The sequence below is a fragment of the Falco naumanni genome, chromosome 4, assembly GCF_017639655.2.
Source record: "Falco naumanni isolate bFalNau1 chromosome 4, bFalNau1.pat, whole genome shotgun sequence".
NCBI lineage: Eukaryota > Metazoa > Chordata > Aves > Falconiformes > Falconidae > Falco > Falco naumanni.
The window spans coordinates 62,085,329-62,102,480 of record NC_054057.1 but is presented as its reverse complement, the minus strand read 5'-3'; the positions used below and the strand labels follow the sequence as shown (position 1 = coordinate 62,102,480).

Genomic DNA, 17,152 nt, shown 5'->3' with positions numbered 1-17,152 from the left:
CGTTACCTGCGGCGGCGGCGCAGCCGTGCGTGCACACACCGCCGCAGCTGGCCGGCTCCTCTCCCTTGCCGCGCATCCCGGCGGGGCGCCCCGTCCCCAGGGCCGGGGCTCAAGGCCGCGCCGCTCCCCGCGATGCGGCCCGTCCACCCCTCCCACCGGCGGGGCCCGACGCGGCCTAGCCCGGCCGCCCGCAGCGAGAGGAGGCCGGCGGGCGGCGCGGCCCGGCTGCAGGCGGGGGGAGGGACGTGCGGCGCGCTCACGCTCCCTCCTCCCAGCACCGGGCAGCGGGGCTCGCTCCTCCCTTCCGCTGCGTGCGGGCCGGCGCGGCGCCGCTTCCCCGGCCGCCGAGCCGCGCACACCGGGGGCGCCGCCGGTTCCTCCCCCCGCCCCGCCTCGCCCCCGGCTCACCCTTCACCATGGCGGCGGCGTCCTCCTCCTCAGCGCCCGGCTCCTCCTCCTGCCTCGCCTCGCCGGCGCTCTGGGGCGCCGGCAGCCGGGTGCAGAGCCCGCGCGTCCCCGGCGGCGCCCGGTAACAGCGGCAAAGGCGCAGCGGCCCGGCCGAGCCGCAGGCAGCCGCCGCCTGCAGCAGCAGCCCCAGCGCCGCCATCTTGAGGTTGCCCGGCGCCGGCTTCAGGCAGGGCGCGGCCGGGCGCTCCTGCGGGAAGGCCTCGTCCGCGCCGCGGCGCCCCCCGGCGCGCAGGAGGACGTAGCGCAGGATGCACCCCTCGCCGCGAACCGCGGGCGGGGGAGACGCTGAGCCCACACGGGTGGGAGCGTCTCCCCCCCGCCACACCGGGACCGCACTGACAAAGCCAACCACAGGGAACGGGAAAGAAAAGGAAAAAAATTCAACCCACAAAAATAATCTGCCTTCGCGTCCCTGCCAGAAGACGTGGAGGCAGAGAGCGGCAGCTCACCGCGCTCCTGCCGGAGAGGTGCCAGCCGCTGTGGGAAGACGGAGGACGCGCACCGCCCGCTGAAGCTTTAAACCAGCAGAAAGATATTTTCTTTCTCTTTTGGGGGAAAAAAAAAATCAACGGCACTTGCATCATCGAGCTCTACCAGCCCTGCCCGGGGACATCGGCCCTCCTGACACATGTGCGTCCAACAGAAAAAACGCAGCAACTCAAAGCACACACTCGCACACAGATACGCCACACATTATGGATATAGGTTGGCTGAAAGGCTTTCGGGAATATTTTGTAGGTGTCACACACACACACCAAAAACCAGGATGTCTTCACACACGTTCAAAGAAAGGTTACCACAGAGAGATGTCATCTGCTCCAAGATCTGAGCAACCTGGTGGTGATACTGCAAACACAGTCCATTGGCTAGACCTCCACACACGGATTTTTAGAATCATTACTAAACTTCTCTAATTAAAAGGAAAAAACCCAAACGTGCAATTTTTACTATGCTTTCAACAGCATTCATCCGCTCTCGGTTTCACTCCTTTAGACATTTCTTGCCATCCCTGCGCATTTAAAGGCAGAGCGATCTTTCCGATTGTACTAATACAAGTGACTGCAAGACTGATTCAGAAGGGCAAATTCAGAAACAGGTACCTGAACGTTGTTTTGGGTTTCTTGTCTTCAGCTACACATACAATCTGCCTGCACCCTAACAGACACACCTGCAGACTAGGTAATGTTTAGATACCTAGGTAATTGCTAAGCAATATCTATACATTTTATTATCTCTGGCTGCAACGTATACTCTGGACTACCATTAAGTTGTGTGTTTCTTTAAACCAGGGTATAATTTTTATATCAAAATACCTTATAGCTCAGTGAATATTTTGTGTGTAAACCAAAAATTTACATGAATGGTTGTTTAAGCACCATGATAAAAAAAGGGGGGGGTGGCGTTTTGGGATGGGTGGTGGGTGATTTGTTTGTTTGTTTTTACATGAGAAAGATAAATCTTTGATAAGCCACAAAAGGATTAACTAATGTAATTACACACTTAAGTTTTATGAAGGCTGTATTCCACAAGAAAAGGTTCAAGAAGAAGAAAACCCTGTGTAAGAAACAACTCTGGAGGAGCATGCATGAGCACAAAAAAACTTACTACACCAAATTTGCCTTTTCCAATCTGCACCCTTTTTAGAACGTCTGTGACACAAAACGAGCTTTTTTTGCCACTGCCACCCCCCTTTTTTTTTTGAAAGATATGAAAATTATTCTGGCACTCTAATTAAAAAGGCTTAGATTACAAATTCTAAGAGCATTGGTCCACTAAAAAGGAGAACAATCTTGCTAGACAACTCAATTTAAGGAAATTAATTATATGTAAATCTTTTGAGAGCATGTTGCACGAACTCTTACTTTCAGAAATAAACTTCAGATAGTTTGGAAACAAAAGCTTCAAGGAGGACTAGAAAGGAAGGGTGGCTGGAAATGGTATGTAAACATTAATACATCCTTCTAGGAAGATGAATCTACTGTGAAATTACTTAACTTGATATAGTTGCTGGTTTATTTAGCATTTTCCCAAGATCTAGATGAGGCAATAAGCTGTCCAGCAGTGAAGAAAATAACAATCACAGCTACTAAGCTGTTTCAAGTCGTGAACATCAGAGAAGAAGCACAAAAGGTAACAAGAGCCCTAAGGAGATGAAAACCATGGCTGGAGACCACAATGATTAAAAGCAAAACAAACAAAAGAAAACAGATGGAGTACATGCCTGGGGAAAGTCTTGGAAACACACAGTCAATGGGAAGGAGAAATATGGGAGAAGATGCTGAAAGAGAGTGTGTTGGTGCACAGAAAGTTTCACATGGGTAGGGCTAGTGGTTTGTCACTGTATGATATAAAAATTATCTTACGAGCACAGAAAATATATAGTTAAGACTCAATTTATTAAAAAATTTCAGAAGCCATAGATTCCACATACTCAGTCCAAATATCTTTATTTTGCAGAGACGAGCGTTAAACAGCATATAAATAATCGCTTAAAGCCGTCTTCCCAGGCTTTTGCCAGTTCAGGCTCACTTCGATGAGCTGTGGTTAATTCATCTTCTCTAGCCAAGCCTTTGTAGAGGCAGCAGCACTATGCAGAAGCTCGTTAACAAGCCATGTTATGTGAAAGACTTCCTTTTCCCCAGAACACAAGTGTTAGAACACCCAGAATCCCAAACCCAGTCTGGCCATGACAAACCACTAGCCCTCACAGGAAAAGTTCCTTCTCTCTCTCTCAGACTCCAACCCAGGTCATGCTATTCAACATATGAGAGGGTTTTTATTCCCAACTAAAATTACTCTGTACATAATACTCTGCCCTGGACTTATAAAGCATTCTGGGAATTTTTGTTTTAAATAGAGAACCCACAATATTGGTGACTCACTAGCATGGCAGTGTTACAAAAATGGCTGGTACACTGCTGTGTTCCCCAAGCGCTAAAGCAGAAGCATGACTTCCCTGAGACAGGAGGTAGTGATCCATCATTGGTTCAGCCATATCTGGAATATTTTATCCCATTCCACACACCTTATTTTAAGCCTAAATAACAGAGTTCAGAAAAGAACAGCAAAAGAGAACAAAAGCCAGCAAGTGACTGGAGGGATTTCTTAAGAAAAAAATATGATCGAAAGAAAGAGGTTGGCAAAGCAATGACAGGGAAGAAAAAAGGACACAATAACAGTTGACAGGTATTTAAAGCATGAAACACCAAGGAGAAAGTGCTTACTGAACTGGTACAAAAGGATGCAGGTATGTTTAGGAGGGTAAAATTAAAAGGGGGGGGGGGAAGCCTTTAAGCTAACTAGCAAACAAGTCCACATTGTCATCTATTGGGTAACAGGAGTCTTCTCTCCTTCCAAATTCTGTTTCCCTGCGATACTCTAATGTAACCGAGCTTACTTGCAACATTTACCTCACGTGCTACACTAACCAAGACAGAACTGATATACATTGGTTACAGCAACTACCCTAGCTTTAGGCTTGAAGTGCAAGTGTTGCAGGCTGGGCTCCCCTCAGAAATAAAGCGGTCTCAAGCATAAAAACACACATACTACGCTGCAGAGCTATCGCTAGTTCAGGTACAGTCATCTCCACTTCCTCTTTTGTCCCTAACACGTTGAGAAGGAAGTCTGACAAAGGCATTTGTAGGACAAACCTCTCATTTATCCAACACAGAGGACAGTACTGTTTCTTACAAATTAATTTTCTTCATCCATCTGCTATAGCATTAAATCTCTGAACAAAGGAAAAAATAAGAGGTGAGTTGAAGATTGTTTCAGGTCCTTACCTTTAAGGGAATTCAGCGAGAACATCTCCATCACAGTGAAAAGGGTTGAATCCTGGGAAAGCAAGAGGTAGCAAAAAGAAACTGGAAGTTAGAATTAATATTTCCTTTGAGAGGTTTCAAGTGTTTCATGCTTCTGAAACTAGTTGTCTTTGGCACAACACAAAGCTAATGGTCCTCAACAAATTTCATATTGGTGTTTATATTCCGTCTGTTTCATCTGAATCACACCTGTACTGGTCGCTATCCTGTTATAAGTGGCTGCTTTACACCCAAAGGGAGGAAGTGTCTTCTCAACCAGTGGTTTGTAGATTTCGGAAGTGCTTTGTTTCTGTGGTGATACTGATTTGGGGCTATTTTTTAAAACTTTGAAAGTCAGGACACCAGAAGTAGGTAGACTACTGCCATTATTCCCCCTTTTAAAAGAAAAACAAGAGGAGACAGATACACTTTTGATAACGTGCTTTGCTGAAATTATGTTAAACTTCCTGGTTTAATTTCTTATTAAAATAGCTTTCACTCAAATTAGGAAAAAAAACCAAATCAACTTTGTTTTGGGTCGCTTTATCTGTCATGCCAAATACTAAATACATTTTAGGCATTCTTGATAACATAGTAACAAGGATTTTCTAACAAACTTGGCTCAGATGGGTGAGGGTCCGCATTTACACTAACATTAACTATCCACATTAACAGCTATTCCTGTGCACGCAATTAATATCCTACAAGTATTGCGCTTTCAAATTATTCATTTTTGCTTTCAGTGAAACTAATGACAAAATTACTGTTTACTTCGGCAACAGCAAACAAGGCCTAAATTAACATCACTCTCAGAACAGAACTCTGTGGACATGACACCTTGTTCAGCCAGTCACCTCCCTATGGGCACATGAAAACAAACCTGCTGTTACTGACAAGTCCACACTTTGTCTTTTTCAATGACTAAATAAATAAAAACATAGTTACTGTGACTTCTTTAAAAATGAAAACCCATACATCCTGTAGTAATTGTCAAGACTGGCAGAGGAAAACATCCTTGGTATAGCTAACTCATTGCACTGAACAAAGTTAGAAAACTCTTTTGTGGTAGTTAAGCAAGATTCTTACGGCTGAGGCATTCAACCGTGGAGCTAAGTCACAGGAGGAATGCAAATTGAAAGTGCAAAGAGCGGGCCACATAGCAGTGGGATCATCTCAGTCTAGGTACACACCATCCTAAAGCCAACAGTATTTCTGATGAATTATACAAGTTCAATACTACTCCAACACAAAACAATAAGTCCTTGAACACTCAAGTCATCAGAAAGAGACAAACAGGAGTACAACAGGGAATGTTGCAATACATTCTTAAACCTAAGATATGGAGGTATTGGTTGCATCTTCCTCCCAAATTTTTAAGCATGACAAAAATGGGGAAGTTGTTTGCTTACAGACAAAGTGCATTCCAGAGAACACAGGGAAGTTGGTCTACAACAGCTTTCTGGGGCAATGTACCATTCAGGCAGATAAACTGGCAGGCTTACCTACAGAGCACAAATTGGTAGTAAAGAGAACAAAGAACATCTAACCTACACTGGGATGGGCAGAAAGGCATTTCCAAAAATAAACACAAGATGAAGTTGAAGAAAATGGTCTTTTCTGCTCAAGACCAAGAAAAAAAAATTGAAAAAGTGACATGGATAAGCTTACAAGACTAAAAACTGAGAGCCCCACTGACAAGCAAGACTACCAAAGTTGTTATTTATAATTGTGCCTGCAGATCCCCAGCTGAGATGGGGACCCTTACCGTACAACCACTAACAGCCCCAAGGCTAAGAGAGCCAGAGCCAGACTGCTTGGGAGTGGGGACAGGACAGGGAAGAGAACGAATGTGTAGAAAGATGAACTCAGGTAAAGTCCATGATCAGAATCCCACTGATGAGGGATCCCTCTAAAATTACACGGAGGAATTCAAGTACTTTAAGCTTGAGCTTCCAGTGGGAAGGTGGTCAAAGCAGAGAAAAGCTTGGCTAGATAAGCTTAGGTTTAAGGTACAGGTCATTAAGAGATCAGTCCCTGCAGCAGCATCACTGGATTACTCAGGACCACATCTGGTGGATCTAAATACAGAGGATCCTGAACTGGGCGGTTTTAGCACAGCTAAAGGTGTTCAACTATGGCAGCTGCTTCACCATTCACAGAAACGAAGGAGACGCATGAACATCATCGAAAGGGTGACACATTGGAAGATTCAAAATATATTTCACTCTGATAACAGGAGAGAGATGGGGGGCCTCATAGGACACTGGATTTACTAAGCATCAGAACACAATGATACAGGACTCTCACAGACAAGGCAACAGTACATTTGGAATGAAAATCAATCGTGCTTGATGATGCCATCAGACTGCAGAGCGCCTCATGCCTCACGCTTGGCAAAATACTAGAATCCCAGATGGCAAAAGAGACACTAAAAGTTTGTTAGCAATAGACCTAATGCCCCTACTGCAAAGGCAAAGAGAAAAACCAGTGAACGCAGCACTGGAAACTGCCAGCTAAAATGTCAAAGGTCTAGGAACTGGGTCTTTTTGGGTTTCCTTGGTCCCCCTGAAAATAGCTACACACACATATGAAGAGAAAACCACATCCCCAAGAAGAAAGAACACCGAGATGCAGCAAATATCACAGAATTCTTGATTACTGTCTACTGTGATACCAAGTGCTCTGTCATGAGAACAAATGAGAAACTGTGTTGTTTTACATATTGTTCACCCTCACAGATAACCTACACTGGTGTCTGTGCAAAGCAAAACAGTTTGACTTTCAGCTATTTGGGCCAAACAAGCAGTGGATCTGTGCAAGAAACCTTTATTTACCAATCTTAATTCTGCAGGATTCTCACTGCCGACAAGCTGGAAGCGGGGACAATAATGTGCTAGAGGTAGGACTGGGTGTTGGATGCTCTTGGGTACCAACTGCTCATGAGACCAGGCGTTGTGGACTAAACCGGAAACCCAGAGTGATGGTTCCAATGAACACCGGGGAAAAAATGGTGCCACTGGTGACAACAGAAGAAGTTACTGGGAAGTAAGGAAGAGACAAAACTAAGAAAAGGACTGCGAGTCATGCTGGAAAGCAGTTCTGTAACAAGAGCGAAGGCTTCCCCACGGCACAGATGAGAGAGCCAGGGGTAAGCCCGGCTCCACAGGCCGGCTCCGGATCGCCCCATGCTGTCTCCCGACGCGGGGCTCAGCTCCCCGTCCCAGCCGGGGCTCTCCCCGCTGGCCACTCGCCCAAGACCCGAAGGGAGAACCGCCCGGGAGCGCGGCCGGCCGGCTCCGCGCCCCCACCGGCTGCGCTCCCGGCTGCCCGCGGCGGTGCTGGGCAGCGGCGGACAGCAACCCGCGCCCCCGCCCGCACACGGCCGGTGCCCCATCCGAGGAGCATCCCCGGCCGCCCCGCCCCGCGCCGCCCGGTCGCACAGGCCCAGGGCCCCGCACGGCCCCTTCCCGCTGGGCCGGGACTCCCGCCCCCCTGGGCGGGCACCGCGCCCGGGCTTGGCCGCCGCCCCCCCCCCCGCCCCGGCCCCGGGGGCTGCGCGCCGCTCAGCCCCGCCGCCGCGCCCCCATCGCCTCAGCCCCGCCGGTCCCCCCGCCGCCGCCGCCGCCCGCCCGGCTCCGGCTCGGAGCCATCCTCCCCCTCCTTCCCCTTCCTCCCGCCACCCTTCCTCAGGCCGCGGCCCCCCCCGGGCCTCGACCGCGGGTTCCGGGCCGCGGTCCCGCCACGCACCGCGCGGCTCGAGCCCCCCCGGGCGGAGCGGCGCCGGTCCCGCTCCCCGACACCGACCTCCTCACAACCAACTCTCTGGCGCCGGTCCGCCGCCGCTCGGACTACAAGTCCCAAGAGCCCCCACAATCCGCTTCCGGGGCACCGCCCGCTCCGGCGCCTTCTCTTCCGCCCTCTCCCCCGGATGCGAAGCCGCCTTCCGCCGGCCAGAGGCACGGGAGTGCGAGGCCGCGCGGGGCGGGGCCTGTCCCCACGGCAACGGCTGGCGCCAATGGGCGGTGGGGCCTGCGGGGGCGCTGGAGCCGCCGCTCCGCCCGGAGGGCCCGGGACCCCAGCCCTCTCGGTAGGCCCCAGGCCCTCGGTGGGCCCCGGCCGCTGCCGCCGCCTCCGCACCCCCCGCCGTCCTCACGGGCCGCGGCCGTTTGTGGCGTCTCAGTGCGGTGCTGGCGGCGCGGGCTGGGCTGCCCGGCGCTCGGGCCATGTGCAGCCGGGGGACGGGTGCCTATCCGGGGAGGCTGCGGAGCCGGGTGCGGGGCTGCCCGAGCGGGGGGTGCAGCCCCCGCGGGCTCAGACCGGGCTGAAGCTCGGTCCCGGTGTCTGGGCGGCCGCGGCGCTCTCCCACGGGCAGTGCCGGAGCCCGCCAGGGGAACCGCGCAATGCTGCCCGAGTCAGGGGGCAGCGTGTGGCACTAACATACCGAGGTACTAATCCGCCACCAGCCCTAACAACCATGTTAATATTTAACCAACACGCTGTATGTATCTATAGGTAGAAACTTACTCCTGATCTTAAATATTCACTGGTTAGAGTTAGATCCACTGGACATCCACAGCGCAGGTACTTGCTGTCCTGGTGCGGGCTTACTACGGACTGAACCAGGACTGGGCTAGTTACTCCTTCGGGGCAGGACAAGGCTCATCGCTGCTTCTCCCTGGAGTAATCCTAATGTGAGCAAAGAGAAGCAGAGTTTGTCCCCCACATTACAAAGGCCCTGGTTTGTACTAATCACTTAATTAAACGCTTGTGCGCAGCTCCAGACACTGCCTGAAGATACTGAGTGGCAACCCATAAAATAGTATGGACGTCTCACAGGTTTCCCTCACTTTCTGCTGCCATTAGGAGCCAGAAGGAGTGTGCAAGGACTTGTTACGCTTGGGTTCTCAACAGGAATGAGCCAAAATGGATCTTTGATTTCTATGGAATGCTGCAGTTGCATGGGTGTAGTGGTGAGCTTCATTAATGGTGCACAGAAAATGTGTCATGAGGGTAGCTTAATTTATCAGGGAAAAATAGCTGTAGGCTGGGTGTGCTTGATTTGCCATCGTGCTACCGATTCTCTGGCAATGTGGACAGCAATGCAAACATGGAAGAAGATAGGCTTACAATTATAGAAAATGTTAATGTCTTAAATTCTGTGTGGTAATTTAAGACTGAACTCAACATGATTTTGATACAGGTTTTAGCAGTTACCACCTAACAGCTTATTTGCGTGCAGAGGTCTTAACTTGTTTTTTCTGGCCATTTCTAGTCAATGTGATTTTTCGTATCACCCACATATGAAATAAAATATTATGAAATAAACCTTTCAGAGTACTAATCCCAAGAAAAGCTTTGTTTCAGTGAGATTGAAACAGCATTTGAAAACATTCTTACTACTTAAAAGCTTTTTCCATAGAGAAGTGTTGAGATGCCCAGGATGATTTAAGCTTACTGAATTTCTGTTTCTTACTGTGGTCTGCAGGCCACAGCCATCTTCCTGTCAGTTGTGCAAAGCACATGAGCCAAAACGTGATGGAAGGGAAGTCATCTAAGGGCAAGTGTCAAACTGGAATTTCCCCCAAATTTGTCTGCCTGCTTGCAAAGCCAGAAGTCTAGTTAAGGCAGACTGAAGGCATATGTAGGGTGGGAGGAAATGGCAAAGAACATAGAAAATCTGCATCTCTAGCAGATGCTTAGGGGTCTCCAGCATCTTTATTCAGAAGATGAAGCTAGAGGTCCAGTTATTTCTGAAGGCCCTGAAGGCCAAAAGGTTAATGGGTAATCTTCATTCCCCTGTAGCATTTACAGATAAATAGAAGGACAATGAAAGAAAGTGTCAAGATAAGAGGAGTAACTTATGCCGTTATTACCAGCTTAGCATAAAAAGCCTGCATAATCATTCAAAAGTCATCTGTTAAGTAACAAGTAAAGCAATTTGTTTCTGGGGGCTTAGAATGGAAAATTGCTTTAATACAATGACTTTGTACAGAATATGTCAAGCCATCTAAAGCATGATCATTTAATTATAGTTCTCTACTTGCTTCCTACTGATTACAATATTTTTACTAGTATTACTTTGTAGTCTCTTTTCCAAGTAACCTAAGAGCTGCTGCAAAGGCTGGTTTTAGACGAGATCTAAATATAGTTTATCATTCCTTGTAGCTGTAAAATGAAGATTAAAAGCATGGACATTATTTCGATTTTTCTTTTTTTGTTCCCAAGCTTTGTTTATCTAGTAATCTATTTCTGTTAAAAAAAAAAACAACCAAACCCCAAAAAACTAAACCCCCAAACTTAAAAATACCATGTCCAGCAGAACTAACAGAAAACAGACTCCTGTCTACTGCCCTCTAGTTAACCTAACTACTGCGCAACCACTGCAGCTCCTCTCAGTATTCCTGCCCCATCTGCCACCCAGCATACCTTAGGTCTTCATCTAGACACCTAAAAATCCATGTATTTTCCCCAGCCATGTCGCTAAAGTGCTCCTCCTCTACTAACCTCCCTTCTGCCCGTGTCCCTTCGCCATCAGCTGTTCAACAGACAGCAAGTAGCGCAAAACCCATGAAAATCCCTATGTGACCATTGCGTGCAGACTGCTTGAGCCTCACAGCACCACAGGTGGGAAGGGGGCTGGTTTTACTCCTTATTTCCACAGGAGAACTCAGTATCTGCATTTTTTAAACGCCTCAGTTGAGTTTATTTGAAACTAGTTAGCAAGTTTAAAAGTTATCAGAAAAGGTGCTGAGGAGTCAGCACCATCTGAGGGACAGTGCTGCTTCAGGAAAAAAAAGACACCCCCGTTGTCCATCCTTAAAGGAGAATAGAAACACGTCCAGTTGATATGTCTCTTTCCCAAATCAAGTTCCTAACAAATAATGAAAACACTGTACCAAAGAAAACACATACATACACAAAGATTCTGGGTTTTGAGACTGAAAACTGTTCAGTTTTCCTTGAGTTCAGTTTTCAATGAAGTCTTGTTGTAATTCTGGTAGAACATCCTTTTTAATTTGATTTTCATTTACTGTCTTTTATTATACCCCAGACATTGTAGCTCTCATTCAATTAATTAACTGAGTAGTTGATATTCTTTTTAGACCTATTAAGATCCAACACCTTTACAATCCAGTTACATCAGACCTTGTTGCTGGCTTGCTCATACCATTCTGTGTGTGGTTACACTTGGCTTTTTTTTTTTTTTCCTCATTGCAGTCCTAAAGACAAAGGGCTGACTACTATGTTAAGGTAATTTTATAGAAGCTTACTATCAGAAACGCTCAGACTGATTGGTTCTCTTTCTGTCACAATAGCTGGAAGACACTGAAAAATATGGTAGCATACAGAAAAAGTATTTCCATTTTACTTCAAGCTTTCTTAGGGTTTTTCTATATTAAAAGGTTAGGTTTTGGAAAAGATGTGAGGGTTAACTTGAAAAATTACTGTATTTGCTCTGAAGGTCAGTTGTCATTAAGGCAGTTGTTGAGCTCATAATTGTTATTAGAAAGTCATGATTCTCTCTTTTTATCTCTATAGGATATTACCAATGGCTGCTGCAGTGATGCGGAATCTTAAAGGCAAATTGCTGTAGCTTAGTCAAAGTCAAATACAAAATCATTGCACTTAGCTTAGGGATGAATTACAGAAACCAAATTGTTGAGAAAGTAAGCATAACTACCCAAAGAAGAGGCAGAGAAGCAAGTAAACCAACTTAGCTAAACAGCATGCCTCAAGAGTGCTTTTGACTAAGACTGAATTGTCTCATAATTGGATAGACTCTACCGAAGACAATGAACATAGGCTAACAAGCAATGCATAAGAAAAATTCAACTTCTGAAATAAAATTTGATGAACAAATCACTGAAGTTGTTAACAACAACAACAACAACAGAAGTATTTTAAAGACACTAGAAGCAGGAAACTGGTTTAAAAAAAATAATCGCAGACCCAAAAAAGGAAAATCTGTTTGGCCTCATACACTAGTTGTAATCAACAGCACAACTGGGAAAGATCATTTTCTGATCCCCTCTGCTGTGAAGGAGGATGTTAAAATTCCCTACTGTACCATTTAAAGCTGCCAGTAATCTGGATAACACATTAAACGTCAGAAAAGCAGATACTGGAGCAAACTGATAAATGGCTTTTTAAATTAAGTCCAAGAATTGTGAAAGAAAATTGTGCAGTCAAGCTGCTAGAAAATCTAAAAAGTGCCTCTAATGGAAGTTGTTAGACTGGATTGTCAGCAGATAATACATCACGTCTTCATTTTTTTAATTTGAAACTCCATGCTTTCATGTCTAATCTATCTTTGTGGCACTCATGATGAGACATGACAGGATGTGGGTAATTCTGGAGTAGTAAAAAAGTTACATGGGCTAAGTTCTGTGCTGGTCAAGAAAAAAATATATGGATTCCCACCCACCCACCCCCAGTATGAAATAGTTATAAACCACCCAGTGATATCTTACTGTATGAAGTAACTTTATAATCTGTTCCCAATTAAACATCAGTATTAGAAATAGAAAAATCTTAATTTCTTGGAAGTGGACTGGCTTACTAAGGATCTTGGAAAACAACAACTTTTTACCTTCTTAAATGTTCTTCTTTTCCATTTTTTTGTCTTGTCTCAAGCACCTTTTTGTGGACTAATTTGTTGTATAGGACACAATTTTCTTCTGAATTACATTGGTCTAAAAATATGAGCAACAATGACAATATCTTTCCAGCTGCAGCTGTAGTAGAAAGTAAACCTTTTGGAAAAGGTTTTGCATGGACACATCAGACAATTGTGAACATTAAATTCTTAAATGTTGCTCTTAACTTATTGCTTTGGCAAAAATATTTAATGAGGTATTTAAGAACACGTTTAGCATATTCTCAATCTGCTACATCAGTAGATCAGGCTGACACAAACCCCTAAACAAACACTATAGGGTACAACAGCTAATCCTGTAACCATTTTTCAATAAAACTTCAAACAGAAGTATTACTGTCACTTCTTTAAATAACATAAAACATCCCACCTCTGATGAACACATGTGGAAGGAAGCACTGCTTCTTCAATCTTAACGTTTCTTCTGGTGGTATGTGCGCTTTGGGAGCTCTCTGCAACTTCTTTGGGTGATTTTCAGGTGTTATTTTCTATAAAACAGATTGCTCTCCCAGTACTGTCACACTTACCCTGCTTAATTGGTATTCTGCCTTGTGGTGCTGTTGTATAGAGAACTACAGAAGGATGATTCAGGAAGACTGAATTGGCTGGAAGAGACTAGGAACAGCAGACCACCACAGATCCATGAGACACCAACTCTGGCCACAGCCTCTGCCAACAGAGCCGTTCCCTGACTCAATGCAGAAATCCACTGATGTGAAGGATTATAATCTTAGCTTTAAGTGTGTTGAGTTATTCCAGTTTTGCCAGCTATTCCGAGCTGCCAATACAGAGAATTCTGCTTTGTGGAAAGGGCGGTCTACGAGCACCACAGCCCTGAGCTGTGAGCACAAAGCGCCTCATTCCCTCATGCCCAGACAAAAAGCAAAGCCCTCAGGGAGTTGGCTGAACGCTGATTTTTCATTACTTGGGTTCGATTAATCACTGGTTAAGATGTTTTTATAATTGGATTACCACATAAAAATGAGTGGAGGGTGGAGGAAGCGCTCCGCGGTGGAAACTGGCCTTGTACTTGACCTGTGCTTTGCGTCGCTCTGCCCGGGGAGGGCCGCAGGGATCGCTGCTAGCGGCAGAACGCGGAGCCGGGCTCTCGAGCGCCGCTAACGGTACATCTGCTGCCACAGCTGGACAAGATGGCTACCAACCCGCTGTGGAAGAGACACGGTCCCCTTCGCGCCTTATATAGACTTGGGGCGGACTGACAGTTATGACTGGCTCATCTGCCTGCCCATCTTACTATTGCTCCGCCTCCAGCACATGCTGGTACTATTTACCCTTCCTGGTTGGTTGGATATGGAGTGCGGGCTGCAGCAGCCAATGGGCGATCGGTGGGGGTGCCGCCGCGCGCCTGCACACTGCTGAGGCGCGGGTGCGGGCAGGCTGGCTGCAGGAGACGGTCGCGCTCCCCGCGCTGCCAGCGAGACGCGGCGCCACCGCCTCCCCGCCGTTGGGCCAGCACAGGAGCGGTAGCTGCTTTCCCCGGGCTGTGCCCGTTGCCCACCGCGTGGGCAGCCGCTGCGGGGGGCTGTCAGGCTGCGGTGTAGAGCCGGGCGTGGCGCCTCCGCCGCCGGCTGCGGGCGCTGCAGGTAGAGCGTCACGTCTGGCAGCAGCCGCCCGGGCTGGCGCGGCACCTGTGGCGGGCGGGCTCCCTCGGCGGCCTGGGCCCGGTCTGCGGCTGCTGGCGGCCAGGGCTACCGCCCGCCTCCGCGCCACGCAGCGCGCCTGCGGCTCCACGCCACCAGCAGCGGCTCCGGCGAGGGAGCGGAGCGGGCGGCGACGGGCTGGGTGCCCCGCCGCGGCCGCCTCAGCGTGAGTACGGGGATGCGGCGCCCTTCCCCGAGAGGCACCTCTTGGCTGTCCCCTGCGGGCTCTGTAGTGTCGCTGAAGGAGCCCGCGCACTCCAGCGTGCGATTGCGGGTTGCGTCAGTCTAAAGCATCGTTTTATGAATGGCGGCGCTTTTTTTTCTGGTAAAAGTGTGAGAAAACCTTTCTGTGGTCCCTGTGTGTCACCTGGCAGCTTCCCCCGAGCTTCGTTCCTCAGACCCAAAGCGAGCCCCGGGTGGCTGGGAAGGGACCCGGGCCTGGGCGGCAGGGGGCAGCCGGGGGGGGGGGGGACGGGACGGGACGACGACGACGACAGCCGGGGGCGGACGCTCCCTGGGGATCTCCGGGTCCCCCCGCGGCCTGCCGGCGATCGAAGCCCTGTGGGGGAGCGCGGGGGTGGCTGGAGCACCAGGGAGAGCAGTCGTGTGGGCCCGAAGGCGGCAGGATTGTAAGGCTTCGCTTTGTATTCACCTCCACATCTTCCTTGTGAGCTTTTTATGGTTTTTTTCTCCCTTAAAAACTTGTACACCAAGTATTTTTTCCTGTACATGCTTTTAGGGTGCTTTCTCTTCAGTGTTGTGTGTATTGTCAGGAATATTTATCAGTTTTTCGTAGTGTATCAATGTTCAAAAGCTGCTTGAACAGCCCTTGCAGTGCGTGCCGCTTCATAGTGTAATGCTGCTGTATCTGCTTTGGTTTAAGGGTATGAGCAAGGTCAGGTTTGTGGGAAGAAACAACATTTTGTTAGGTGGCATGGTGTAACTGGGTCCGGGGGATGGATAAAGTTTGGCCCCAATTTGATAAGTGAAGGTATAATAGTGCTGGCTTGTGGTAATGTTCATAGAAAGGCACTAACCACATTGGTACTACCATGTGGGACAAACAACATGAAAATAAAGTTTTTATCTTTAGGAAGGTATAGATTTTCTAAAGCCCAGCATCTGCACTGATAATGGTCTTTTTGTATAATTCCAAACCCAACTTGCTTTCTCAATAGGAATGTTTTTGAAGTGCACTAGAAAGCAGTACGCATCAGCTTTGATGTGACAGGGTTGCTGATCTCAGGGATGGGCTACATGTCTGTGTTTCACAGCAAACGTGCAGGACTTTCAAAATGATCAGTTTTGTTTTCTGTGTATGAAGTGGTCAGTAGTCTGAAAACTAGCTATGTTTTTTTTTCTAACCTTCGATCCAAAAGTGTTACCAGTGCGGTGCATTAAATAATGCAATTTGATAGAAGCCAGGTAAGAGCTAGCCGCAGGTGAAAGGGAGGGCCTGTGGTCTGCCCCAGCTTTGCACCCCTGTTTGAGCACAGCCATGCATCTGGCTCCCAGGTGGACCGGTTCATGGTGTGAAACTGTCAGGTTTGTAGAAAAAAAGTGTTTTGTTCTCTCACTTTGCCTCTTGAAGCTGGTGTTTGTGGGTTTTAGGTGTTTGCCAAGAGGAGCTCTTAAGGTGGAGGAGAGGGGAGCTGGGCTTGGCTACTAGTGGCTTTTGGGAAGACTTAATCGCTTCTTGGGAAAGACCCAAACCAGCAGTGGTTCTGTATGGTAATTTTAAGTTAACACAGGCTGTAAAGCCAGGTGATGTTTTATTCCTGCTAGCTATATCTGCTGAGTGGTTCAGTGTATGTATCAGGTCCTCTAAATAATATTCATACCTTGTGGGATTTTCTATGAAGTGTTTGGAGGTTTGCTGTTTTCTAAAGAGAGGAGACATGACTTTGCTATAGACATGTATTAAATTTGGTTGTGTTATGGAGATCCTTGGTTAATTTAAGTTGTTATGTTCAAGTAATCTCACAGCAAAGAGAACGGTTACCTGTTCAGTGGAAACTGATAGGTGGAATGACAGTCTCAGGGGAGGGAAGGAGAGTAAAGAAAGCTGTCTTAGACTTACGTATTCTACCATTTCCTACTGTAACTTACTCTATAACTGTAACCTACTGTCCATGATGAATAAATGTCTTATGCGCTAATTATCATTGTTAAACTTCAAAACCTGGAGGTTGTTCAGATTGAAATCTGTGTAATTCTGCGCACTCTCTCTTCCCAGTAAACCATTGCGTTCCTGTCTGCCCTGGCCCTCGGAGCTTTCCTGAGCATCAGCAAACTAGAAGTGACCCCATTCTGCCTCCCGTGGCATTTGGAGAGCAGCAACAAAGTGGCAGCCCTTTGGAAAGTAATTCATATAAGAATAGAGGACGACAAGAAAACTACAATGGACTTTGTTCAAAGCTTTTATTTGCCAGGAGTCCAAGAAGTTGTGGCAGAGAGAAGGCATCAGCCAGTGAGTTAAATTTTTGTATAGTTACCTTTCTGCTTCCCTCTATTAAAAAAAAAAAACCCAAACAAAACAACTGAATTGGTTATTTGGCAGCCAA

At 47.5% G+C, this 17,152-nt stretch overlaps 1 protein-coding gene and 1 long non-coding RNA gene across 12 annotated transcripts in view; one reads left to right on the top strand and one right to left on the bottom strand.

Annotated features, from left to right (window-relative positions):
* Nucleotides 1–8,179, bottom strand: part of DHX30 (DExH-box helicase 30) — a 35,696-nt gene extending 27,517 nt beyond the window's left edge. The window contains exons 1-2 of one of the 5 annotated variants that reach the window (XM_040591481.1): nt 8,019–8,179; nt 4,254–4,305 (exon numbers count right to left, since the gene is read on the bottom strand). In XM_040591481.1, the coding sequence (XP_040447415.1) occupies nt 4,254–4,284 (31 nt within the window). In that variant the 5' untranslated portion in view covers nt 4,285–4,305; nt 8,019–8,179. Of the gene's footprint in view, nt 1–6; nt 277–408; nt 642–4,253; nt 4,306–7,105; nt 7,306–8,018 lie in introns of those variants that run through there. The other 4 variants (XM_040591479.1, XM_040591482.1, XM_040591476.1 and 1 more) reach the window with 4 other exon arrangements.
* Nucleotides 8,180–14,311: 6,132 nt separating this feature from the next.
* Nucleotides 14,312–17,152, top strand: part of LOC121087370 — a 28,100-nt gene continuing 25,259 nt past the window's right edge. For 5 of the 7 annotated variants that reach the window (XR_005827583.1, XR_005827580.1, XR_005827584.1 and 2 more), the window contains exon 1: nt 15,103–17,058. This is a non-coding gene — a long non-coding RNA (uncharacterized LOC121087370). Of the gene's footprint in view, nt 14,755–15,102; nt 17,059–17,152 lie in introns of those variants that run through there. The other 2 variants (XR_005827581.1, XR_005827582.1) reach the window with 2 other exon arrangements.